Genomic DNA, 20,572 nt, shown 5'->3' on the forward strand with positions numbered 1-20,572 from the left:
AAATCGACAATTTTAGAAAGATTGGTAAAGACTGACTGAACACACTTCTAAATCAAAACCAGAGACGTTTGAGAAGTATGCCTGCACTTTTCAAGTACATTTTCGTCTCATTTGACACACACATAAATTACCCACACAGTAAACTTAACAGAACAAAAGCAAGCTGCATAGAAATTCTTCGCACATCTTCCAACGCGGTGCATCCTTCAACTCCAAGAATTAGTCAATGAAAACAGTCACATGATCGGACCTCGCTACGCTCACGCCACTGGGTTCCTATCAGCAGGCGCGGACATTATTGTGCGCATGCTTTCCGCGTGACGGACATAACATGACACTATGTGACGTCAGCACAACAACAGTAGCAGGACCGTCTTGCCGAAAAGGTGTGCATTTGGTCAGCTGGGGTATATTGGATCTCGTTATGGGAGACGGCGAGAGATCTCCACTGCTTTCTGATCTTAATGATGGTGTAGCAGGAGGAACAGGAATAGTAAGCCCAACCTCCACAGGGGGCTCAGGCACCAGCGGGATGATTGCTCCCAGTGCGCCACCCTATGTGCCGCTTAACAAGCCACAAGGTAAGGAAAAGAGAACCGGGAGGGGAGAGAGCCAGGACCATGGATGTGTGGGGAAGTGAAAACAAATGCTGTCATTGTGGCACCAGGCTTGCTGCTTTTACTTTTGATTAACTTGTAGCCCTTTGTATTTATCGGAGAAGGGAGTAATTGCACCAAATCCTGTAGTGTTTTGGAGATGCGGGAGTGTATCCAGCCACGAGCGCATGATGGCGACTGACAGATGTCCTGTGCCAATGGATTAACAAGTTTCATGGCCTCAGCATTTTTATCCAATAGTTATTGCCCTAAGTAAGCTTTGGTCCGCCCACTGATAGAAGGAGGTGCTGGATCTTCTTAGGTATGCTGGGATAGGTAGTGCAGACATTATATAGATGCTGAGTAAGGGCTGAGCAGATAGTTCTTAAACAGCATTTATGTGTACCGTAGTTACGTTAGTCCACATATTTGCTTTTGCCTCTTCTTAAATAAATAGGTCATTCTTATAATTCCGTTCATGAGTACTTCCCTAACATAAAAATATGTATAAACGAAGCCTGTAGAAAGATGCGCTGCCATTAACTATTCATGGACTGTAAGACGAAGATTGTTGTGAAAGTGTGTGTGCATTAGTTTCTGTTCCTCTGTCATGATTGTTGAAGACCAGTGCCGTGACTGTTGATGCTCGTAGTTTGAGAAGTATAGTTCTGAGTGAGTTTCAGGTTACTGCTGTTGTCAGCAAGCCATCAGCACTGCAAAGTAGCCCGCTAATATAGCGATGCTTCCAACTAGAACAACACACGAACTTGGCTCCTAACAAGACTTAAAAGTGGGTGTTGTCTCACTTACCAAGCGACCTTCGTTGACTTGTATTTGTGAGTTTACTTGACATATTTAAATGTTAACGCGCCTGTGTTTTATTTCTGTTTCATTGCAGAACTTCAAAGACATTTCCTGTAATCTCTTCCCACTGATCTAGTCTTCTGTGACATTTTCTAATGCTCTACCTCCTATTCTCTGTTATATTGACCTAGTCCCTTCATTAAATGTTATAAGAAACAGAATGTTTTGGCCTGCAAAACTTCATAGGTACTTATTAGATTGTTGATCTGTAAAGATCTTTATAAGCCTAGCCATGCATTCCTATGAAGTTTTTAGTCGTTGTATTTAATTATGAAAAATGTAGACCTAGGCAGACATTTTCATGTTCCCCTTATCCATAAGGGACAAAGATGCTAGACCATGGGTGAATTTGCAGTTATCCATCCAATTAGGTATCCAGTCAGATTATGTTTGAATAGAGTAAGAGAAATACTTTACATTACTTTATGTAGATAAGGTAGTGATTCCAAAGAAATGTTATTTTCTGTATCCCTCCAACATGTTCTCTTTATGGTTTAAAAAGATTACAGTCTCTTGATTGGGTGTCTGTGACACCACTGAGCTTGCAGATATGGAATAGGCTCTAAAAGGTCAGTTCATATTAGGCCACCCTCTTTCAAAGCTGAACTGTCGGGTCTGTTGAGGCTTGTATTTTCCTATTTCCTGTAATTCCCAAGTTCTGTTTTTCCCTTCTGTACTCTCCTGCTTTCCTGTCATACCGTCAGTCCTGTTTTCTCATTCCTTTTTTTTTTTTCTTCCTGAAAGTCTGTTTGCATGCCTTAACTGTTAAGTATCTCCACCTTACCTTTGGTACACCTGATTTACTTTCCGATATCCTTGTGCATATTATTTACCACTGTAATCTACTTTCTTTCTCCGTGTCCCAGTCTTTAGGGCATGCATTGTATGTTTGCGTTTAGTATGCATTTACCAAATAAAACACTGAGATTACTTTTTTTTTTTTTTTGTATATATGCTAATGTCATGATGAATTTCTTTTGCAGTCTGTGTACAGTATACATACTACACTGCTGCTGACAGTATACATACTACACTGTTGCTGTTTTTGCTTGGACCACGTCATTAATATTGTACCATAGTAACTGGGTAAACAATGTATAATTTTTTGCTTCAAATGTCACTTACTGTTGACAAGTGTATTGTGTTTTCTTTGTCATTGTATTTTACCCATTTAATTACAGTGCCAGTGTAAGCCAGCCAGTGCTTTTCACGTGTTTTCAGAGTTACTGTGATGTCATTTGTTAATTCTGAAATTTCTGTTATTCCATTTTATGTCCTGTAGCAAAATTGTATTATGCTTATTTCCTGTATCTTTTCTTGTCATACTATAACATTAATTTGTCATATTCTTTTCTGAATTGTAATATGACTTGTTTCACTTTGTTCATGCTATTGTTAATTATTCATTTCGCTACTTGAAAAGTTTCAACACAGGACTCCCCTAAAAATGGAACCTCTAGCTTGGATATTCCTGTGTACAATTCAGAGAAGGTCTAGCAAACAAATCTGTTTCTGTCCATCTTTGAATTTCAGAACACTTTACTTTACTTTAATGTTTGCTTCAGAGCATTTTTTGGAACTCATTTGTGAGGATTTTTGTTTTAGTTTCAAATGCTTCGTCTTTTTCTTAGTTGTCATAAGCATGGCTTTACACACCCCATAGTTTACACATGACCCAATTGCTTGGTTTATGATCTCTCAGGGTGTGGTTATATATCATCTTTCTAGGTTTATTTTTTTCCATTCAAATTTTATGATTTTTATATTTTTGTTACAGTTCTGTTTATCCTTTTTGACTTTCACAGGTTGTTGGATTCTTGCATTTCAAATGTTTTTTATAACCAGTGAGTTGGTAATATGCTGTACACCTGTCACATGATTTAAGTATGGAAAGTAGTTAGGAATGCAGGTAAAACAAATATTTTTTTTCATTTTGACTGTCACTCCTACCAGAAGGATGTAAACTTGCTTTTTTTTTTCAGAATGACAGAAATGAGTTATGCTCACTGCTGAAATAAAAGGACATTTTCCAGTGTTTGTTCTTAGTGAAACCACTTGCTTGTCAACTTAACAACACTAAATCTAACCTATCCATAACACTAACCATGCTGCAGTTTTCAGATAGCATAACTTGACATTGCACACATTTTGTGCAGCAACTTCCCATCTGGTAGGAGTAAGCATGGCCTTCATTTTAATTTAGCTTTTTGTGGAAAACAGATTAGAGCTCAATGTGTGTGTGTGTGTGTGTGTGTGTGTGTGTGTGTGTGTGTGTGTGTGTGTGTGTGTGTGTGTATTTGTTACATATATAAAAGTCAAAGCAAACTTTGTTGTCATTCAGAAATCACAAAAGTGCAAAAACTGAACAGAATTCTGTATCTCCATATTCAAATGTGCAGGCAACATATAGACTATTTTCACAGACATTTTACACATGGAACACCTGGCTATTACATCACAGACATGCAGGTAGACAGACTAATATTGTACATAATTAGAAACACATTTTAACACTTTTGAACTGAACACTTATTTGCACAAGACTTTAGTATTGCATGCACAGGTACTTGGTTTTATATATATGCATGTGTGTAAGCATTTATTGCTTGCATACTTTGGTGAAAATGTATAGATTACTAACAAGTAATCGAATGACAACTTCCTGAACTGGCAGACTGTTGGCAGGAAATACATTCTTATATCCATACATATATGTGCTGGCAGTTGATCTGTTGGAGCTCAGGGAATGTATCTTTTCCCCACTGTAGTGTGATCTCAGAGTTTGTATATATAATCATCAGGGGGTCCAGGGGCCCTGCACCCCCCAGCATAAAAACATTTTTTTTTCTTTCTTTTAGTCAGTTGCTGATCAGTTGCTTTTTGATGGATGTCACTTTTGAAGAGTCGTCTGACATCTGGGTTGTTTAATTACTGCAACCTTCCCAAAGTGTACTAGCGTAGTTATAGCATATTTATAGTAAATTTTTTGTAGAATATTTAGAAAAGTTTGCAAGAACTATATTTTTATATATGTTGTTGTCTTTCGGCTTTTCCCGGTTAGGGGTCGCCACATTGGAACTCCGGTCCGCTAATGATTGGCAGTAGATTTTTACATGCCGAGTTGCCGGCCCTGACGCACAACCTTCAACGAAGGTACGCCCATTCACGCACGTCTCCACACAGAAGATGCTCTAGCTGAGAATTGAACAGGACAACGTCTTACTGTGAGGCAACAACGCTACCGCAGAACCAGCACCGCAGTTTATATATGCACACACACGCAGAAACTGTGCTTCCTGACTGATGACCGACAGGCTAAACATAAATGAAGCAAAGTTGTGCATTTTTCAGAATTGTGGGCTGTTGAAAGGTGTATAGAGCAGGGATCTGTCTGTCTGCTGTTTGGTATTAGGATTTGTGTTCTTAACTTGTGTAAAAGATTAACAAAAGTAGACACATGAGAGGGATATCTAGGTGAGTGAACAGGTGGTGTAAAGGGAACCATACTTGCACTACTGTTGACTGGAAAGTGTTACTCCTTCCATTCTCCTTAACAAAGCAAAAATGTTTTGGAAACAAGTAAGCGAGATAGCAGGTAGAGGCAAATGTAATAACCCAGACTACAGTAATACATGTAGTTTTCACAAAAGCTCATTCACTCCAGATGACTTTTATGAATGCAGCTGACGACCTCCTCTGCAACAACCCTTTTTGCCTCTGAAAATTTGCATTATAAACTTCAACCCATTATTTTGCTGTGAAGTTGATACAACAACAGTTTGAAGGCTGTTTAAACAAAATATCAAATTATGGGCTTCTGTGTATTATAATCCACACTGTTTGTCAAAGCATAATGTGTATCGACTCGGACACATCCATAACCATTTTTTGTGCCATAATGCTTTCCTTGCTTTGGAATGAACTGTAATTAAACCCAGTTCTCCCCCTGATTTTAGGGCAATCTTTATTTTCCCAGTACTTGGTAAAGTATTAGAAACCCTCATGTTCCTCCATCTACTGTCAAGACTATATTGAATCCTAGGGGTTGTTCTCCAGAAAGCAGCATGGCTTCTAGTCTTGCCTTGGTATAGTGACTACAGCCATCTAGACATTGACAGATGACACCCTAACTGGGATGGATAGTAGTCTGTTCACAAGAGCAGTAGTTATTGATCTCACAAATGCCTTTCACCCTTTTATTTATATTTGTTTTCTGGGGTAGAGCAGTAACCTCTGTGGACATTTTTCAGACTCTGCCAGGGAGCAGTGTCTGGTTAAGTGACTTGCTCTGAAAAGAAAAACAACAAAAGTGACTTGCCGGGAGTCGCACAGTTAGGCAATGAAGCCTGAGGGAATCGAACCTTGCACTACTGGACCGCTGGAAACAGCTCATTAGACGCTCCTTAATCCTCTAACCCAATTGCCAGAGAACCTTTGCTTTCCTGTCCTGTACATGGCACTGTGTCGTATAGAATTGGTACCAAAGCATTCTGATAGTTCCATAATGTTCTCACTAATTGTACATTTCACCATTTAAAACCGAATCTGCTGTGTCCTCCTAAGTGTTGCTTCTATAATCTCCGCATTGCTATTTTTTTCTGTATTATCCACTCCCACCAGACAATCCCTTGTTTTACTTTATGCCAACAACATGATTATTCACAGAAGTGACTCTTTACGCAATACTATCAAGATACCGATTTAAACACGATTTCTTAACTGCCAACTAGGTAAACACCAGAAAAGTATACTAAACCCAGCCACACAAAAGCCCTGTCCTTTGCAGTCCTGACAAACTAAATGCTGTCCAAACAGAGTGGGTCATCCTTAATCTTCAGCCATATTTACATGGACATCCTTCATCATTGGGAGGTTGGCCTAATGGTTAAGGTGTTTGCCTTACAAACACAAGGTACAGGGTTTGAATCTCACAGGGGGATAACTGGCTAGGCTTAAAATGGCTTGCAAGGGCAATTAGCCTAGTATGAACCTATGAACACTATGAACTCTACATTTAAATACTTAGGCTTACGATTAGAACAAAATATCTTAACTTCCAGCTACACATCAGTTAAACTAGAGCTGCCATTCCAAGTATTCTTGTAGGTGTGGGAAAATTGCACGCTTTTTGTTCCCTACTGAAAGGAAGGCTATTGGGAACAAATTCCGACAGCTGCAAGTTAAGAGTACAGATGCTAAGTAATAAATCAACTTCTAAAAAGAGCCAACCTCTGTGCAAATTATCACCAGCAGAAAATGCAGATTGATCGTGTTTGCCCCAAGGAAAGAACGTCATTGTTCAGTGCTAAGAAAAGCTAACTGACTTGAGGTCCAACAGATTGTAGAAACAGTCTGTTGGGCTGCTTCCTAGTTACACTGTTCAGTGTAAACTCCTCATCTTTTTTTTGCTTGTAATGATGAATTTATTTAAATAGTATATTATAATATGTGTATGTTTGATTGTACTGTATTTTATGCATATCTTTTTTTGTCTTTAAAATTTTATTTTTGAATTTCATATTTTGTTAAACATTTTATGAATACTTAATAGGTAACATATATGCAATTTTATAACCTATAAACTACAAAACTATATGTAACCATATACATTGGTGTCTATATAGAAGAAAGCACTAAATACGTTGTAAACACATTGTGAAGAATGATATATTGGTTTATTTGTCTTTGTCCATTTTTCTCAAATATTTCCAGAATTTTCATCCAAGAGTTGTAGAATGATGTAGGTCTGGTAGTTCTATTTTTCAGTGTGGATATTTCCATATGTCCAACTGTTAAAGAAAAGTTTTTAAATTCCTTGAAGGTGGTAGGAGTCGCACTTTTCCAGTGAATGGTGATGATTTTGCGTGCTACTGCCATCAATGTCCGTAAGATTTTAAAGTCTTTTTTAGGTACACAGTCTGGGATGGGAGAATTAAATGTCATTGATTTTGTTAATTGATAATTATCATTGAAGACAATCTGGAAAAAATAGTTAATGTTATTCCAATACTAAGTGAGACATTTACATTCATAAAATACTGTTGCCAGTCAGCTCTTGTTTTAGTCTGACATCTCCAGCATTGATCCTCACTATCAAACATTTTAGCTAATTTGTGTGGAGTATAAAAACTTCTTAATAAATGTCTTCAGGTGAATAATTGCCAGTATAATGATAATGTTGACTGTTTTTAGGATTTTAAGAAGCAGCCATGAATCGTTGTTTATATTATATTTGCTAATTATTTGTTCATTAGTTAATGTTTTCCCTTGTTCTGTCAGTTGGTGCCAATAGCTTATTGAGCCTTTCTTAAGTGCTCATTTTCTGAGTTTGGAATGTATCAAAGATAGTGGGTGTAAATGCTATGGGAAAAGTAAAAAAAAAAAAAAAACAAGATTTTATGTTTGTGACTTTATTTATATATGCTTTGAAAGTTGTTAATGTAATACATATATATTTTGATGACAGTTTGTTACTTTTATTCTTCCCCACTAAGTTGTTCTTTATCATCCAGACTAGAGGTGATGGTATGATATTTATATGGTCTTGTATATGCTTGTGACTAATTTGTATATAAATCTGTTCATGTATTTGTTTCCAAATAGGAAAGTAGTGGGTATTTGAGCATAAAGTTATATTTTTAATAACAGAGGATATAATGCAAGTGTCTATGTCTGGAAAATTAATTCCACCATCCTCCCAATTTGGTAAATGTCTATTCAAAGCAATTCTGGGTTTGCTTGGGAACCATAAGTACAGTATTAGTTTGTTATAGCTTTGAGTGATATACTTGGGAGGTGGGAGAGAAAAACTTTGCATTAGATATAGTAGTATCTTAGGAAAATGATTGATTTGATTAGTCTGTCTGCCATTGTAAACGTATATTTGTTTCCGTTAGATATTGTTTTCTTTATTTTTCCAGTATTTTTTTATAGTTGTGTATAAGTGAGTCAGTTAAATCCTCAAGCAGTTATACCTAAGTATATCTACTGCTAAGTATTTAGAGTATTTTTGATTAAATATTTTTTTTAGTATTGCATAGCATGATTTTTGTTTTGTTTTCATTAAACTGTAAACCTAAGACGCTTTGAAAATTATTTATATCACTAAATAAAGCTTGCAGAGATGTGCTAGTGTCTGAGACGGTTAGAAGAATGTCATCGGCATAGAGTTGTAATTTTAAGGTTTAATGTTTTATTAATGTATATGCCTTTAATATTGTTATCTGATCTAATCTGATTTGCAAAGGGTTCAATAAGTAGTGCAAATAGCAGTGGTGATACAGGACAACCTTGTTTAGTTCCTTTTTTAATTTGTATAGGACCTGACCTATGTGAACCCATGTTGACATATGCAATATAATCTTTATATAATGACTGGATAAGTGTGTTAAAAGTTGAGGGAAATTTATATTCTTTTAATACTAATGCAAGGAAATTCCAGTTAACCGAATCAAAGGCTTTGTTAATGTCTAGGGAGATTGTTTAAATCTGAGTTTGTATGTTTACTGTAATCAATTAGTGATAGTATTCTTTTAAGATTGTCATGTGTGTTTCTTCCTTTAATAAATCCAGTCTGGTCTTTGTGGATTAGCACGGGGAGAATGTGTTTGATCCTGTCTGCATATATTGCCATGAACATTTTATAGTCCATGTTTAACAGGGTTATTGGTCTGTATGATGAGCATTGTTTCTCATCCTTGCCTATTTTAATTTATTGGGGAAATCCTCATCTTTTTTGATTGTCAGTAAGAGAGGAAACCTACAGTCTTGGGTCACAACCACAATATACCCATCCCCCCAACATCATTAATTAATGCAGTAATTACAGCTTCTTAGTTCTTGGGCCTGCAGACTGGAATTTCATTCCCTCAACTACAGAGCTCTCAACTTCTTACCTCCGGAATTGGAGACAAATCCAGAAATAATCAAGGGCACTCTTGTATACTTTTTAAAATATTAGTACCAGAACCATCGACAGAATACGCAAATGTGAATTAACATGCTTTTTATTAAAAAAAAAAAAAAAGTCTGTAACACTAGTGATTGTCATTAACTGTAATTCACCACTTTTTCTCCCGGATCTCAAATTTTATGAGGGATTAGGAGGAGCAGAGCAAAATTTTGAGCTGCAATCGGGGACATTTGAGAGGTATGCTAGTCTTCCAGAGCTGAAACTCAGGTTCCTATTAGAACAACTAAAACACATTTTGTCAACACATAGCGAACAGGCAAAACAGCGAAGTGGCATATAGAGCGAACAGGCAAAACAGCGAAGTGGCTGTTCAGAGAATTCTTTCCCTGGGAAAGAAGTCGCTTGACCGCTTTGTTGCTTTGCCGTGTTCTGCAGTGTAGTGTGATCCCTTGTCTGGTATAGCTCCCAAGTGTGAATGTGCAACAGTTACTGACCTTAGGGTGCGGGTTAAGGTAAGTGCATATGTATGAAAGTGTTTACTGTTTTTTATTTTGCGTTAGATGTATGGTTAAGTTACGTGTGTATGTGTTTTCAGCTGTTTACTTTTGTTTTGGGGGGGTAGAATTAGGGTTAAGGTAAGTGTGTATGTGTTTGGAACTGTTTATGTAAATGTGCAAGAGTTACTGACCTTAGGGTTAGGGTGCTGGTTTTAAAATGTTTACTGTTTTTTTTTTTTTTTTTTTTTCGTTTAGATGTATGGTTGAGTTACGTGCATATGTGCATTTAGTTGTTTACTGTTTTTTTGTGGGGATACAATTAGGGTTAGGGTATATGTTTGGAAGTGTTTTAATGTTTTTCTTTTTTTTTTTTGGTTGGAACAGTGATTTCTTTCCCTAAGAAAGAAATCGCTGTTCTGTGATTTCGACATTTTCAGCTTTCGCTGAAAATGTGTCGATGAAGCATCAATCAATGTTTCAATATAGACCTCTGGAACTCATTGCACTGAATATAGGAAAAGGCTCAAAGTCTTACGAAACCTGTTTTTTTTGTTAAATGTACTGTAATAATTTAAACAATGTAAAGGGAAAGCTTGCATAAGTGATCATATCGTACAGTCTAAAAACACTCATATGATTCTTTCTAAATACAAGGACTGTTTATTTTCAGGCCTTGAAGGTCTTCTCCTCCCCTGACCCAAATTGGACCCTTCTGTGCCATTATCCCCCTTTCCTTATCACAGTCCTCTCTTTCCCGTTTCTCTGCATTAGTACATTTTATTTCCAGCTCTGTTTAATTGAAATTGTCTCTTCTATCTCTTCATTGCCTGTGTATAACCTTACTGTAAATAATTGTTACACATGCTGACGTGTATCTGTCATCATGTACCGATTGTTCACTGGTTTTCAAAAAAAAGTTGTGATTTTTTTTATTGTGAATAACTTTATTTTGTGTCGTATTAAGCCATTCATCGTATAATAGTTACCTACCATATAAGTTCTCTGCGAATTGTCATTTCTTTGACATATTCATGAACCAAGGCTGAAATTATTCCTTTTGGATCAGTTCTTGCCACAGGCAGCAAACTTAAATAAAATAAATAGTTTAAAATTAATTTTCACTGCCTTTTGTTAATTTGTCTCAGTTTTAATATGTGTGCAGTGTTGGTACTAGGAGTTCCTGTGTCTCCTATCTGTGATATTAGACAAAATAAGGGGAAAGAGGCAGTTAAGAACCAGATTGTAAGTGTAGAATAAAAAAGCTTTTGTTAGAGTACTTGGATTGTAGTTGATTGCAGATACAGAAGATATTCCATAGGTATGTAAATCTGTTGATTGTTGTCAAATCCCAAACCTAAGTGTAAGTATCTATTGTCATGTGTGTGATGCCTGAGCCACGGGCTTAGACATCCCATATCCAATAGAGAGTCTGACTTTCCAGACTTCATTTGCTTGTCAGAATTTTAATGTGGCACTCACTCAAATGCAAAAGCCAAAATAAATAAATAATAAATCTGTGTTTCTGCTTCTGGTGACCATAACAAACCTTGGATCTCCTACCTACCTAATACAGATTAACAGTTCTCGTCTCATAAAACGCTGTTAAGATAATGGGTCATCCCTTCCAGCCTAGTTTCAGACTGAAAACCTTGATGTACTAGCAGTAACCAATAGGAAACTTGCCTCTGTAATTTTATCACTCAGAGCTATCGGCAGTAGCTTAAGCCAGTAGACATGGCGTTACAGAAGGAGAGAGGAGTGTGCTTCTAGTCAAAGTCCAGAATAATTTCACTGGCTTAGTGGCACAGAGGAATAAAGCCCTTGGTGTACCCAAATCTATGTTTGATCAGCAGCATGGGTGCTGAAGCGAATGGGTATGACAGACTGATGCTGTTTTGTCCATCCTGTTGGGGGGGGCAGCTTGTGGTTTGCTGCAGCTCCAGTGTTAAGAGCCTAGTGTGCTGTGTGCTGCGAGTGATACACCACTTGGTCAGGAGGTTGTGCATTCATGCATTTGCAGAAGGCACCCCTTATTGAGCGTGCAAAGCTTCTGAGGGATGTTAAGGGTTAGGGTACACTCCCTGGCAGCAGTATGACTCTACACCACTGTCCTTTATCTCCACACTCGCACTGGACAAGGTTTAGGTTGAGCTGGGCGGAGGCTGTGGTGAGTCCAGTATACCTAGTGAATGAGAGGAGTAGGTGGCAATTCTGGGGATGAGGGGGGGGTCAAATACAATTTCCCGTCGAAGCTAATCATACACCAAATGAGGGCAGGCCAGAATAGGTGCTTAGAATTTTATTAGAGAACAGATGCACTCCCCACCCTGCAAAACTGTTAAAGAATTCAGGCACACCATAAAATTATTCTTTTGGCTTCAGAAAGTGTTGTCATCATCAACATGGTTGATTTTTAACTAGTCAAGCCCAAGGGGGGTGTAGAAAGAGTTACCAACCGTCTCAGCCTGACCTAATGCATAACTGCCTCTTCTAGACCAAAACTGTTAGTTGGCACTGTTCTCTGCAAGCAACATGGCTATTGTAATATCTCCAACAAATGTACCCAAACTGTGATCCAAGCGTAATTCATTAAATGACCACAGCATTATTACAACATGGTCATAGAAATGGAAGGGGGGGGGGTAAAACCTATTACAGTTGGCGAATGTGTTTCTCTGAAAATCTTGAAACTTTACTTTTACTCCGACTTGACATCATCTGTTGGGATTACAGCACTAGAGCTTCAGCCTACTCTTTGATCTTTTTAGCCCCTAACCCCATTATAAATTAACTTTTTATGTGATCATACCTGCCTCTAACTCATTACTAGTATTAAAACAAGTGATTGAAGGGGATAAATAGAGTCTGCACCTTTGAAGTCACTAGCAGCCTTAATCACAGCCAGACCTTACTGAGTCCCTATAGAATAAACAGTGAAATGGCCAAGGCTTCTTACATATGTAAACATTAATGTGTGAGCCTTTAACCATTTGAAATGTTGGGACATACTAGAGCGAGTCCTGAATTGCAGAGACTGAAGGGCCAAAAGATTGGAGTTGCATATACCAAGACCAAGATGCCGTTCTTCCTTTTTCTCCAAGGTATGGCAATCTTGGAGTTTGTATGTATAAGTTCTGAGGTGTGGGGGGATTGTCTCCTTACTAAAGGAAGTTTAAAGTTGAAATCAATTTTTGAAATTCTCTTTCCTCCTTTGTTTTCAGTCTTTTTTTTTTTTCTGGCTTGTTGGCAGTGGGCATTTTGAGTGCCAACATTTCAATAGGGAGCCCTTCTCAGCCCATGCTTTTCTGGAACACTCTCTTAGAACTGGTCGGATTCCCTATTTCGCAGTAACTTCACATAATTTGCTGTTTAAACTAGCAAATGGAATGAAAGACTATACATAACAAATGTGCCATCTCCCAAGGCTGCCATCACTTTTTTAAACCTCGACAGGCCAACTGTTTTAACAGAGATTTCACTTGCAACATACCTTATTTTCAAACTATCTGTACTCATCAGTTGAGGTAGCTTTGTGAAAAATTATCAAATTGCTATAAGCTTAGACCTTGATTTCTTTAAAGATGGCTGCACCTGTATTTGCTAAACCTATTGCTCCCATTATCTTTGTTTTATAGTCTGCCCTTATCTTCACGCATTGTATTACTGCAGTTCAGTTATTACTCCCCCATTAAAATTACATCCCTCACAGAATTATAGCTGAGCCCCTATTTGTCAGTAAAGCAACCGCTAGCACAGTCCTTTAGTGCATAAGGCTGTGGTTTCTATTCCCACACCAGGTAGATCAATTGCTGATACTGCAGTCCAGCGTAAAGGGGGTTGCTGCACTCTTGAGTGTGGTGCCCTGCAGAGAGGTTAAACTGAGACCCCACCTGTTCGAGTTTGTGCTATTTCAGGTGGATGTAAAAGATCCCACAGAACCTATTGAAAAGAGTAGGGGGTTGTTTAAAGTTATTTTTGTATATAAATAATTTGCATATTTAGAAACAATTACAGATGTACAAATATCTGTATCTACATGTACATACATCCCTAGGGCCTTTATAAGCCCAGCCATGTTATACCCTTGTTCACTTACTGACCAAGTTGTGTGACCTATATTTGCAACGGGAGTCTATGATCAGCACCAACTGCCCTTATCCAGGAGGGACATAGGTGACACCCCTGGGGTAAATTTACAGCCTCCCATCCAGTTGTCTAAGTTGCACTTAAATAGTGTCATTAAGGAGCTCTGTTTTACATGAATTGGGAGTTGATTTCAGAGGAGAGGCGGTCTCTGGGAGACATACCTGTCTCTCTAGCATGTCCTGTTAATATTGCAGGCTAGGTTAAAATCCCTAGAGCGAGTGAATCTAGTCCCATTTGACTTGTGGATGTGCAGCATTTCCATTTGGGCAGGGTCAGAGACTGCACTGTAGGCCATGCACAAGTTGCCTATCAGGCACCTATAAGGTACAGAGTATAGTGACAGTGTCTTCAGTCTGTCCATGTAGGTCATGCGTTGAAGGCCCTGAATTTTTTTGGTGAGAAACCTCTGAGGTCTCTCCAGCTGCTGCAGATGTCTAGTGAGGTACATACAGAAGGGAACGTTGTAATGAGGGATGAGTACAGGGGAGTTATAACATCCTTGGGTCTGGATGAGATGTCCTTACTTGTGAGATGTGCAACATAGAAGGCCTTCCTTACCACTCTGGGGATCCACTTCTAATATTTGAAAGGCCATAGCATTGAATTTGTTTTCGCGAGATGAAAATTGCAAAAATGAAATACCCGAACAGTGAATTATTTCCCAGGGCAAGAAAACATTTGGCCAAACTCCCAACGAAACACACAGCAGAGTAAATAAAACCCACCTAGGTGGCCCCCCAACTATATATACCAACTCCAGGATCACACTACACTGTGGAAAAGGGCATGTTGGGCAAGTGTGTACTTGCCCAGGGAAAAATTCACTGGGTATTTTGTTTTCTTGTTTTTCATGTCGCAAAAACAAAATTCAATATGACCTGTCGAATATTAGAAGAGGATCCTACTCTGGACACATGGTGATTGAAGTTAAGGTTGTTATCAACCTGTGTTCCCAAATCTCTCCCCACAGAGTTTGAGCTAAGGGGGGTACCTGTTAATATTGTAATTTGCAGGGACTTCCCCTTTGCTGAAAGGGATGAGCACGCATTTTTTTGGGTTTAGTTTAAGTCCGTGGCTTTGGCAACATTAATTTGTTTGTGTAAGCCCTTTTTGTAGTATGTCATCATCGTTAGGGGACTCAATGATTGCACCCAGTTTGCAGTCTTCGGCGAACTTGGTAAGCCACGGGCCATCTATTTAAACCTTTTAATTCTGCTGTTTGTCTATTACCAGTCTTCACAAAAAACATGACATTCTACTTTCTGATTACACCATTTGCTTTTTTTATTTTTATAGCTTTAATTTTTTCATCTGTTAGATTTTCCCATGGTGTTACATAGCAATGTTTTATCATTACATTCTTATACCATACTTTTCTCTTTTCCTACATAATCAGTTTTTACTTTCTACAAAATTATTTTATCTCGGTAATATTTTATTTCCTCATATATACATTTGTACATTGGAGTGCAGTTTCCTATAGAGCACAGTGACTTTGCCTACATAATGCTAAGTTTGGAATCTGAATTTGAATTTTCAATATAACAGGAAGTATGGAAGTTTGGAGTTTTGAAAGGGAAGACAATTTATCTAAAACAGGTCTACGTTAACTGTATTTTCAGTGTTGCCAAATTCCAGGACAATCCTTGGAACATTTTGAAGTTCTGGTGCTCTTCTTAGTCAAAAGTCCAGTTGCTGAGAGCTTGTAGGATATAATAGTTTGTAGTCATTTATCTAAGAATCTTCTGCAACTTCTTACAGCTTTTAAAATTTTAAGGCTGATGGGTTTTCAGTAAGGCTAAATCTGAGCGCCAGTGTTTTTCTGATTTGCAATTTGCCTGTCCAAATCTTTTTATTCTGTACTCTTCCATGTAGTTGTGTATCTGCATGCATATTTAATTTTGTAAGTGCATTGGCTAATTTTAATTATGTAAGTAAATAATATCATTGTTCAACTTCATCAGCTTGTAGGTGATATTTTATTTTAAGGGTATTTATTTGTACAGAATTAGTAAGATTGAACAGTAATTGCATCCCTTGTGTGCTAGGTTAGCTGGTAGCTTTGTGTTACACGAAAAACAGGAAGAGAGGTACTGGTACTAGAAGGTTATTGTTAGCCTTATAGGTTGGCAGGTTCATAGGTTAGCTATTTTTTTGTTTTGTTTTTTGTTTTATTTTTACTTACATTAGGCCAAAATCGGTCCTTTATCATCTGTTGTTGCCTATTCAAAAATGCACAAGATTCAAAAGGTGCTAATGTACAAATCATGTATAACGGCAAGACTGAACATGTTTATCCATTGCCTGTCGCACACAATTTATAATGGTCTCTAGCAGAGTGCTGTAGAAATTAATTTAATTAAAGAAATTGTTCTGGCAACAGGCTGAATTAGGTATTTAGAATTTTGATAAAAACAAGGGAAAACAATTTCTTAAATTATGCTTTATTTTGGTCACGTTTCTAAATTACTCAAAAGACTTGAGTAAAAAAATGTTTTAGTTTCTCCTTGTGTATGTTTGCTGTTGTGGATGTCAGTAAATGGCTGCTTTGATTTTGATCAATGTTATGTTTTCTTGTGTAGCTGACAGCTATGTTCTGCAGTACTTGAAATTTTTGTGTAGTGTTGTACATGCTTAATGTAACTAGGCTGTATCTGAAAACTAAGTGAATCATATTGAAGTATTTTATGGGAAAATCAATACAAATTTAACTTGCATTGTAACAGAGTTGTGTATTAATTACAAGTTTAATGACAGTGAAGTTGCTGTTTTTTAATAAGTAGTGCCAGTGGAAGTGAGTACTCCACTCCATTCGTGTTGAAAAAATCCTGAACTTTCTTATTCACTTTCATCAGCTATCAGCTAACAGTTTAAAAAATCCTCAGACTTTTTATTGTCATGATGCTTTACCTAACATGTAAACAAGTAGCAGCGTAGGTCCTGTGCTAATCACACGCTAACTGTCTGTGAAAGCTGAATCTGCTGATTTAAAGGAAGACTTCTCTAAGTTTATTTTCCGCTTTTGGTGACAGATCACTCTGTTGTTAGGGATGACTGACTGCTCTACTCAGAAGAAATTATTGATTTGAATATATGAATGTTTGTGTACCAGGGGCTTGAAAGGCACATTGCTAGGGGCAGGTACAGACTTTGTTTCCTCTAATATGGTATTGATCTGCATTTCTGGGACCATATCTCTGCTGGTACACATTTTTCAGTCCTAACAAGAACTGCAAAGTCAGAAGCCTGAATGAATTATGGGAAAATCAATATGTTAGAAACGTGGGCGGAAACCCTCAGATATGCTCAGAGTTGGTTCACAACAATAAAAAATACACTGAACCCACAGATATTGCCAACATTCTGGCTGACAGGTTCAGTGCAAATTTCTCCCCTCCTTCACCCCCAAAAGAAGAAATACTTATCCCAGCTGAATGTAATCTCCCTGTCATCTCAGATGTCCAAGTGAGAACCGCCCTAAACAAAGCAAAAAACACAGCATCAATGGGACCTGACGGTATCCCGGGTTGTGTGTTAGGTGAACTCCAAGAGGAGCTAAACCCACACATAAAAATACTATTTAACCTTGGCCTTACTTCGGGATATGTACCTGAACACTGGCGTATAGCAACAGTGGTCCCACTCCACAAGGGGGGGTGCCTCTACAGACCCTGGAAACTACCGCCCCATAAGCTTAACCAGCCTGGTCTGCAAAGCTATGGAAAGAATCATTATGGAACTCATAAACAGAGACATAGGGGACCTACAGACACTTGACCCCACCCAGTTCGGCTTTGTAAAGGGCAGATCCTGCCTTTTAAACCTGGTTGACTTTTTCGAAACAGTCACTAGAGCCATTGACGAGGGCAAAGCAGTCCATACAGCATACCTGGACTTGGCTAAGGCCTTGACACAATACCCCACTCAGGCATCATAGATAAGCTCAACAGCTTAAATGTAAACCCTTATGTCACTAGATAGGTTGCAAACTGGCTAAAGGACAGAACCCATAAAGTTAAAATCGCCGGAGCAATGTCAGACTCAAAGCCAGTCACAAGTGGTGTCCCACAGGGATCTGTCCTGGGACCCCTCTTGTTCGGCATTTATTTCTCAGATGTTAAAGCAAACACGGGAGGGCTGTGGCTGACAAAGTTCACAGATGACTGCAAACTAGGCGCCATAGTCGATACACCAGCAGACGCACACATCCTACAAAAAGGCCTCACAGAAACGGACAACTGGTGCCGGAGTCACGGCCTTAAACTAAATGCCAAAAAATGTATAATCATCCCCTTTGGGAAAAACAAAGTACCCACAAATTATCACATAGACAGCAACCCACTGAGTACTGAAAAAGTAATCGGAGACCTAGGGACCCAAGTCGACAGCGACCTCTCATTTGATGCCCACGTTGCCAAAGTGGTTAGAAAAACATTCCACCTTGCACACCTCATCATGAAGGGATTCACATCCAGATCCAAGGATGTCATTGTACCCCTATATTCCTCCCTCATCAGACCCATGATTGAGTACAATGCCCCATTTGGTATGTACCTCACCCGGCATTTGCAACAGCTGGAGAGACCACAAAAGTACCTCACCAAGAGGATCAAGGGTCTCCAACATATGTCTTATTCTGCCAGACTAAAGAAACTTCAGCTGTATTCAGTATCATACCGCCTGCTCAGAGGCGATCTCTGCCTGACGTACAAGGCCATGTCCAATCAGGATCTAATGGACATGCTCCACCTCAAAAAATCCAAGTCCATCAGGACCAGGCGAGCTAAAGACTTAAACCTCGGCACAAGTATGAATAGGACATGCTGGAGGGATAGATTCATAACCCAGAGGCTTCCCATGCTTTGGAACAAGATCCCAGTTCGTATTAGGCAGAGCCCCTCACTGACTCTCTTCAAGAGAAATCTTGATGAGTGGATGGGAGATCGTAAGTTTACCCCAGGGGTCACATCTGTGTCACTGCTAGACAGGGACACAGTAAACTAATTCTATTATATAAGGGGACCTTCATTGTGTCACTACTAGACACAGTATTCTAAATTTATTCTGTACATTTTTGTACCATTTCATGGGGTGGCAAATGCCACATCACTATGGCTAGGCTTACAAATGCCCCAGGGCAGATAGCCTAGTACTATACTATGAAACTATGAATTCCCACATTAAATAGCAGGATGCCTTTACTGATGACTAACAAGAAGACTGAATTCCAAACCGCTTGTGCGTGGGTTAGCATATTAGCCTCTATTCCCAGGCAACACAGTGCTGGATTCCAAGGCAAGAGTTCATGGATTCCTGTAGCAACTCACATTCTGTCCTCCAGTACTGACTTATAGGTGGAACTGTGCTGCATGCTATGGGTAGTTGTAGGCAGAGGCCAGAGGCTGTGCATGAGTACAGCTGTTAGTTGTGCTTTTGCAAGTCATCCCGTCTGGACACAGGAGATAGATGAGGGAGTCCAGAATTCACTTCACTAGCCCAGCACCACAAAATGCCCTCCCCATGTATTTTCAGAAGTGATTATGCACGGGTGATGGACTTCACTGTCTTGCATGTATTATCCTGCCTGATGTGCCGGTAAAACGTTTTGGGATAGCAGACTTTGGCTGTGCAGCAGGGTTGTCAAGGTTTGCATTTATGTCAGGAAATGGTAATGAATCCTTTACATAGAATCTTTGTGAAACTCGTTTACATAGAATATTTTTATACATAGGTTCATAGGTTCATACTAGGCTATCTGCCCAAGGGCATTTATAAGCCTAGCCCATAGTTATTTGGCTTTCGCCACCCCTTTAGTTTGAATAAAACTATGCCTATTATTTTGCTGTGCCTCTGTCAAGCAGTGACACTGAAGTAATCCCTGGGGTATATCTGCAATCCCCCATCCATTGGTCAAGATTCCTCTTGAACAAGGCCAGCGAGGTGCTCTGCCTCACATGTGCGGGATTTTGTTCCACAGCATAGGGAGTCTCTGGGTGATGAATCTGTCCCTCCAGCATGTTCTATTAATAACCGTGTCAAGGTTTAAGTCTCCCGCCCTTGTGGTTCTGAGGGATCTAGATTTTTTGAGGTGAAGCATATTCATCAAATCAGGGTTTGACATGGCCTTATATGTCAGGCACAGGTCACCTCTGAGCAAGCGGTATGAGACTGAATAGAGCTGGAGTTCTTTCAGTCGGGCAGCATAAGACATTTTTTCGAGACCCTTTATCCTTTTGGTGAGGAACTTTTGGGCCTTTCCAGCTGCTGCAGGTGTCTGGTCAGATACATTCGAATGGGGCATTGTACTCAATCATAGGTCTAATGAGTGATGAGTACAGGGGCGATGACCTCCCTTGATCTAGATGTGAATCCTTCATGATCAGGTGGGCAATGTAGAAGGTTTTCCTAACTACTTTAGCAACATGAGTGTCAAGCGAAGGCTACTGTCAACCTGGGTCCCCAGATCCCTGATGACTTCTTCTGTGCTCAGTGGATTGCCACCTATATGGTAGCTAGGGGTAACCTTGTTTTTCCCGAAGGGTATGACTATGCATTTC

The 20,572-nt window shown here is 38.9% G+C and overlaps 1 protein-coding gene across 1 annotated transcript in view; it reads left to right on the plus strand.

Moving 5' to 3' along the window:
- The first annotated feature begins 322 nt into the window (after positions 1-322).
- Positions 323-20,572, plus strand: part of PIP4P1 (phosphatidylinositol-4,5-bisphosphate 4-phosphatase 1) — a 530,596-nt gene continuing 510,346 nt past the window's right edge. Inside the window, exon 1 of the mRNA XM_044057994.1 lies at positions 323-581. Coding sequence (XP_043913929.1) covers positions 332-581 — 250 coding nt within the window. The 5' untranslated portion in view covers positions 323-331. The remainder of the gene's footprint in view (positions 582-20,572) is intronic.

This window comes from Protopterus annectens, chromosome 16.part0, assembly GCF_019279795.1.
Source record: "Protopterus annectens isolate FY-2018-M chromosome 16.part0, PAN1.0, whole genome shotgun sequence".
Classification (NCBI taxonomy): Eukaryota; Metazoa; Chordata; order Ceratodontiformes; family Protopteridae; genus Protopterus; species Protopterus annectens.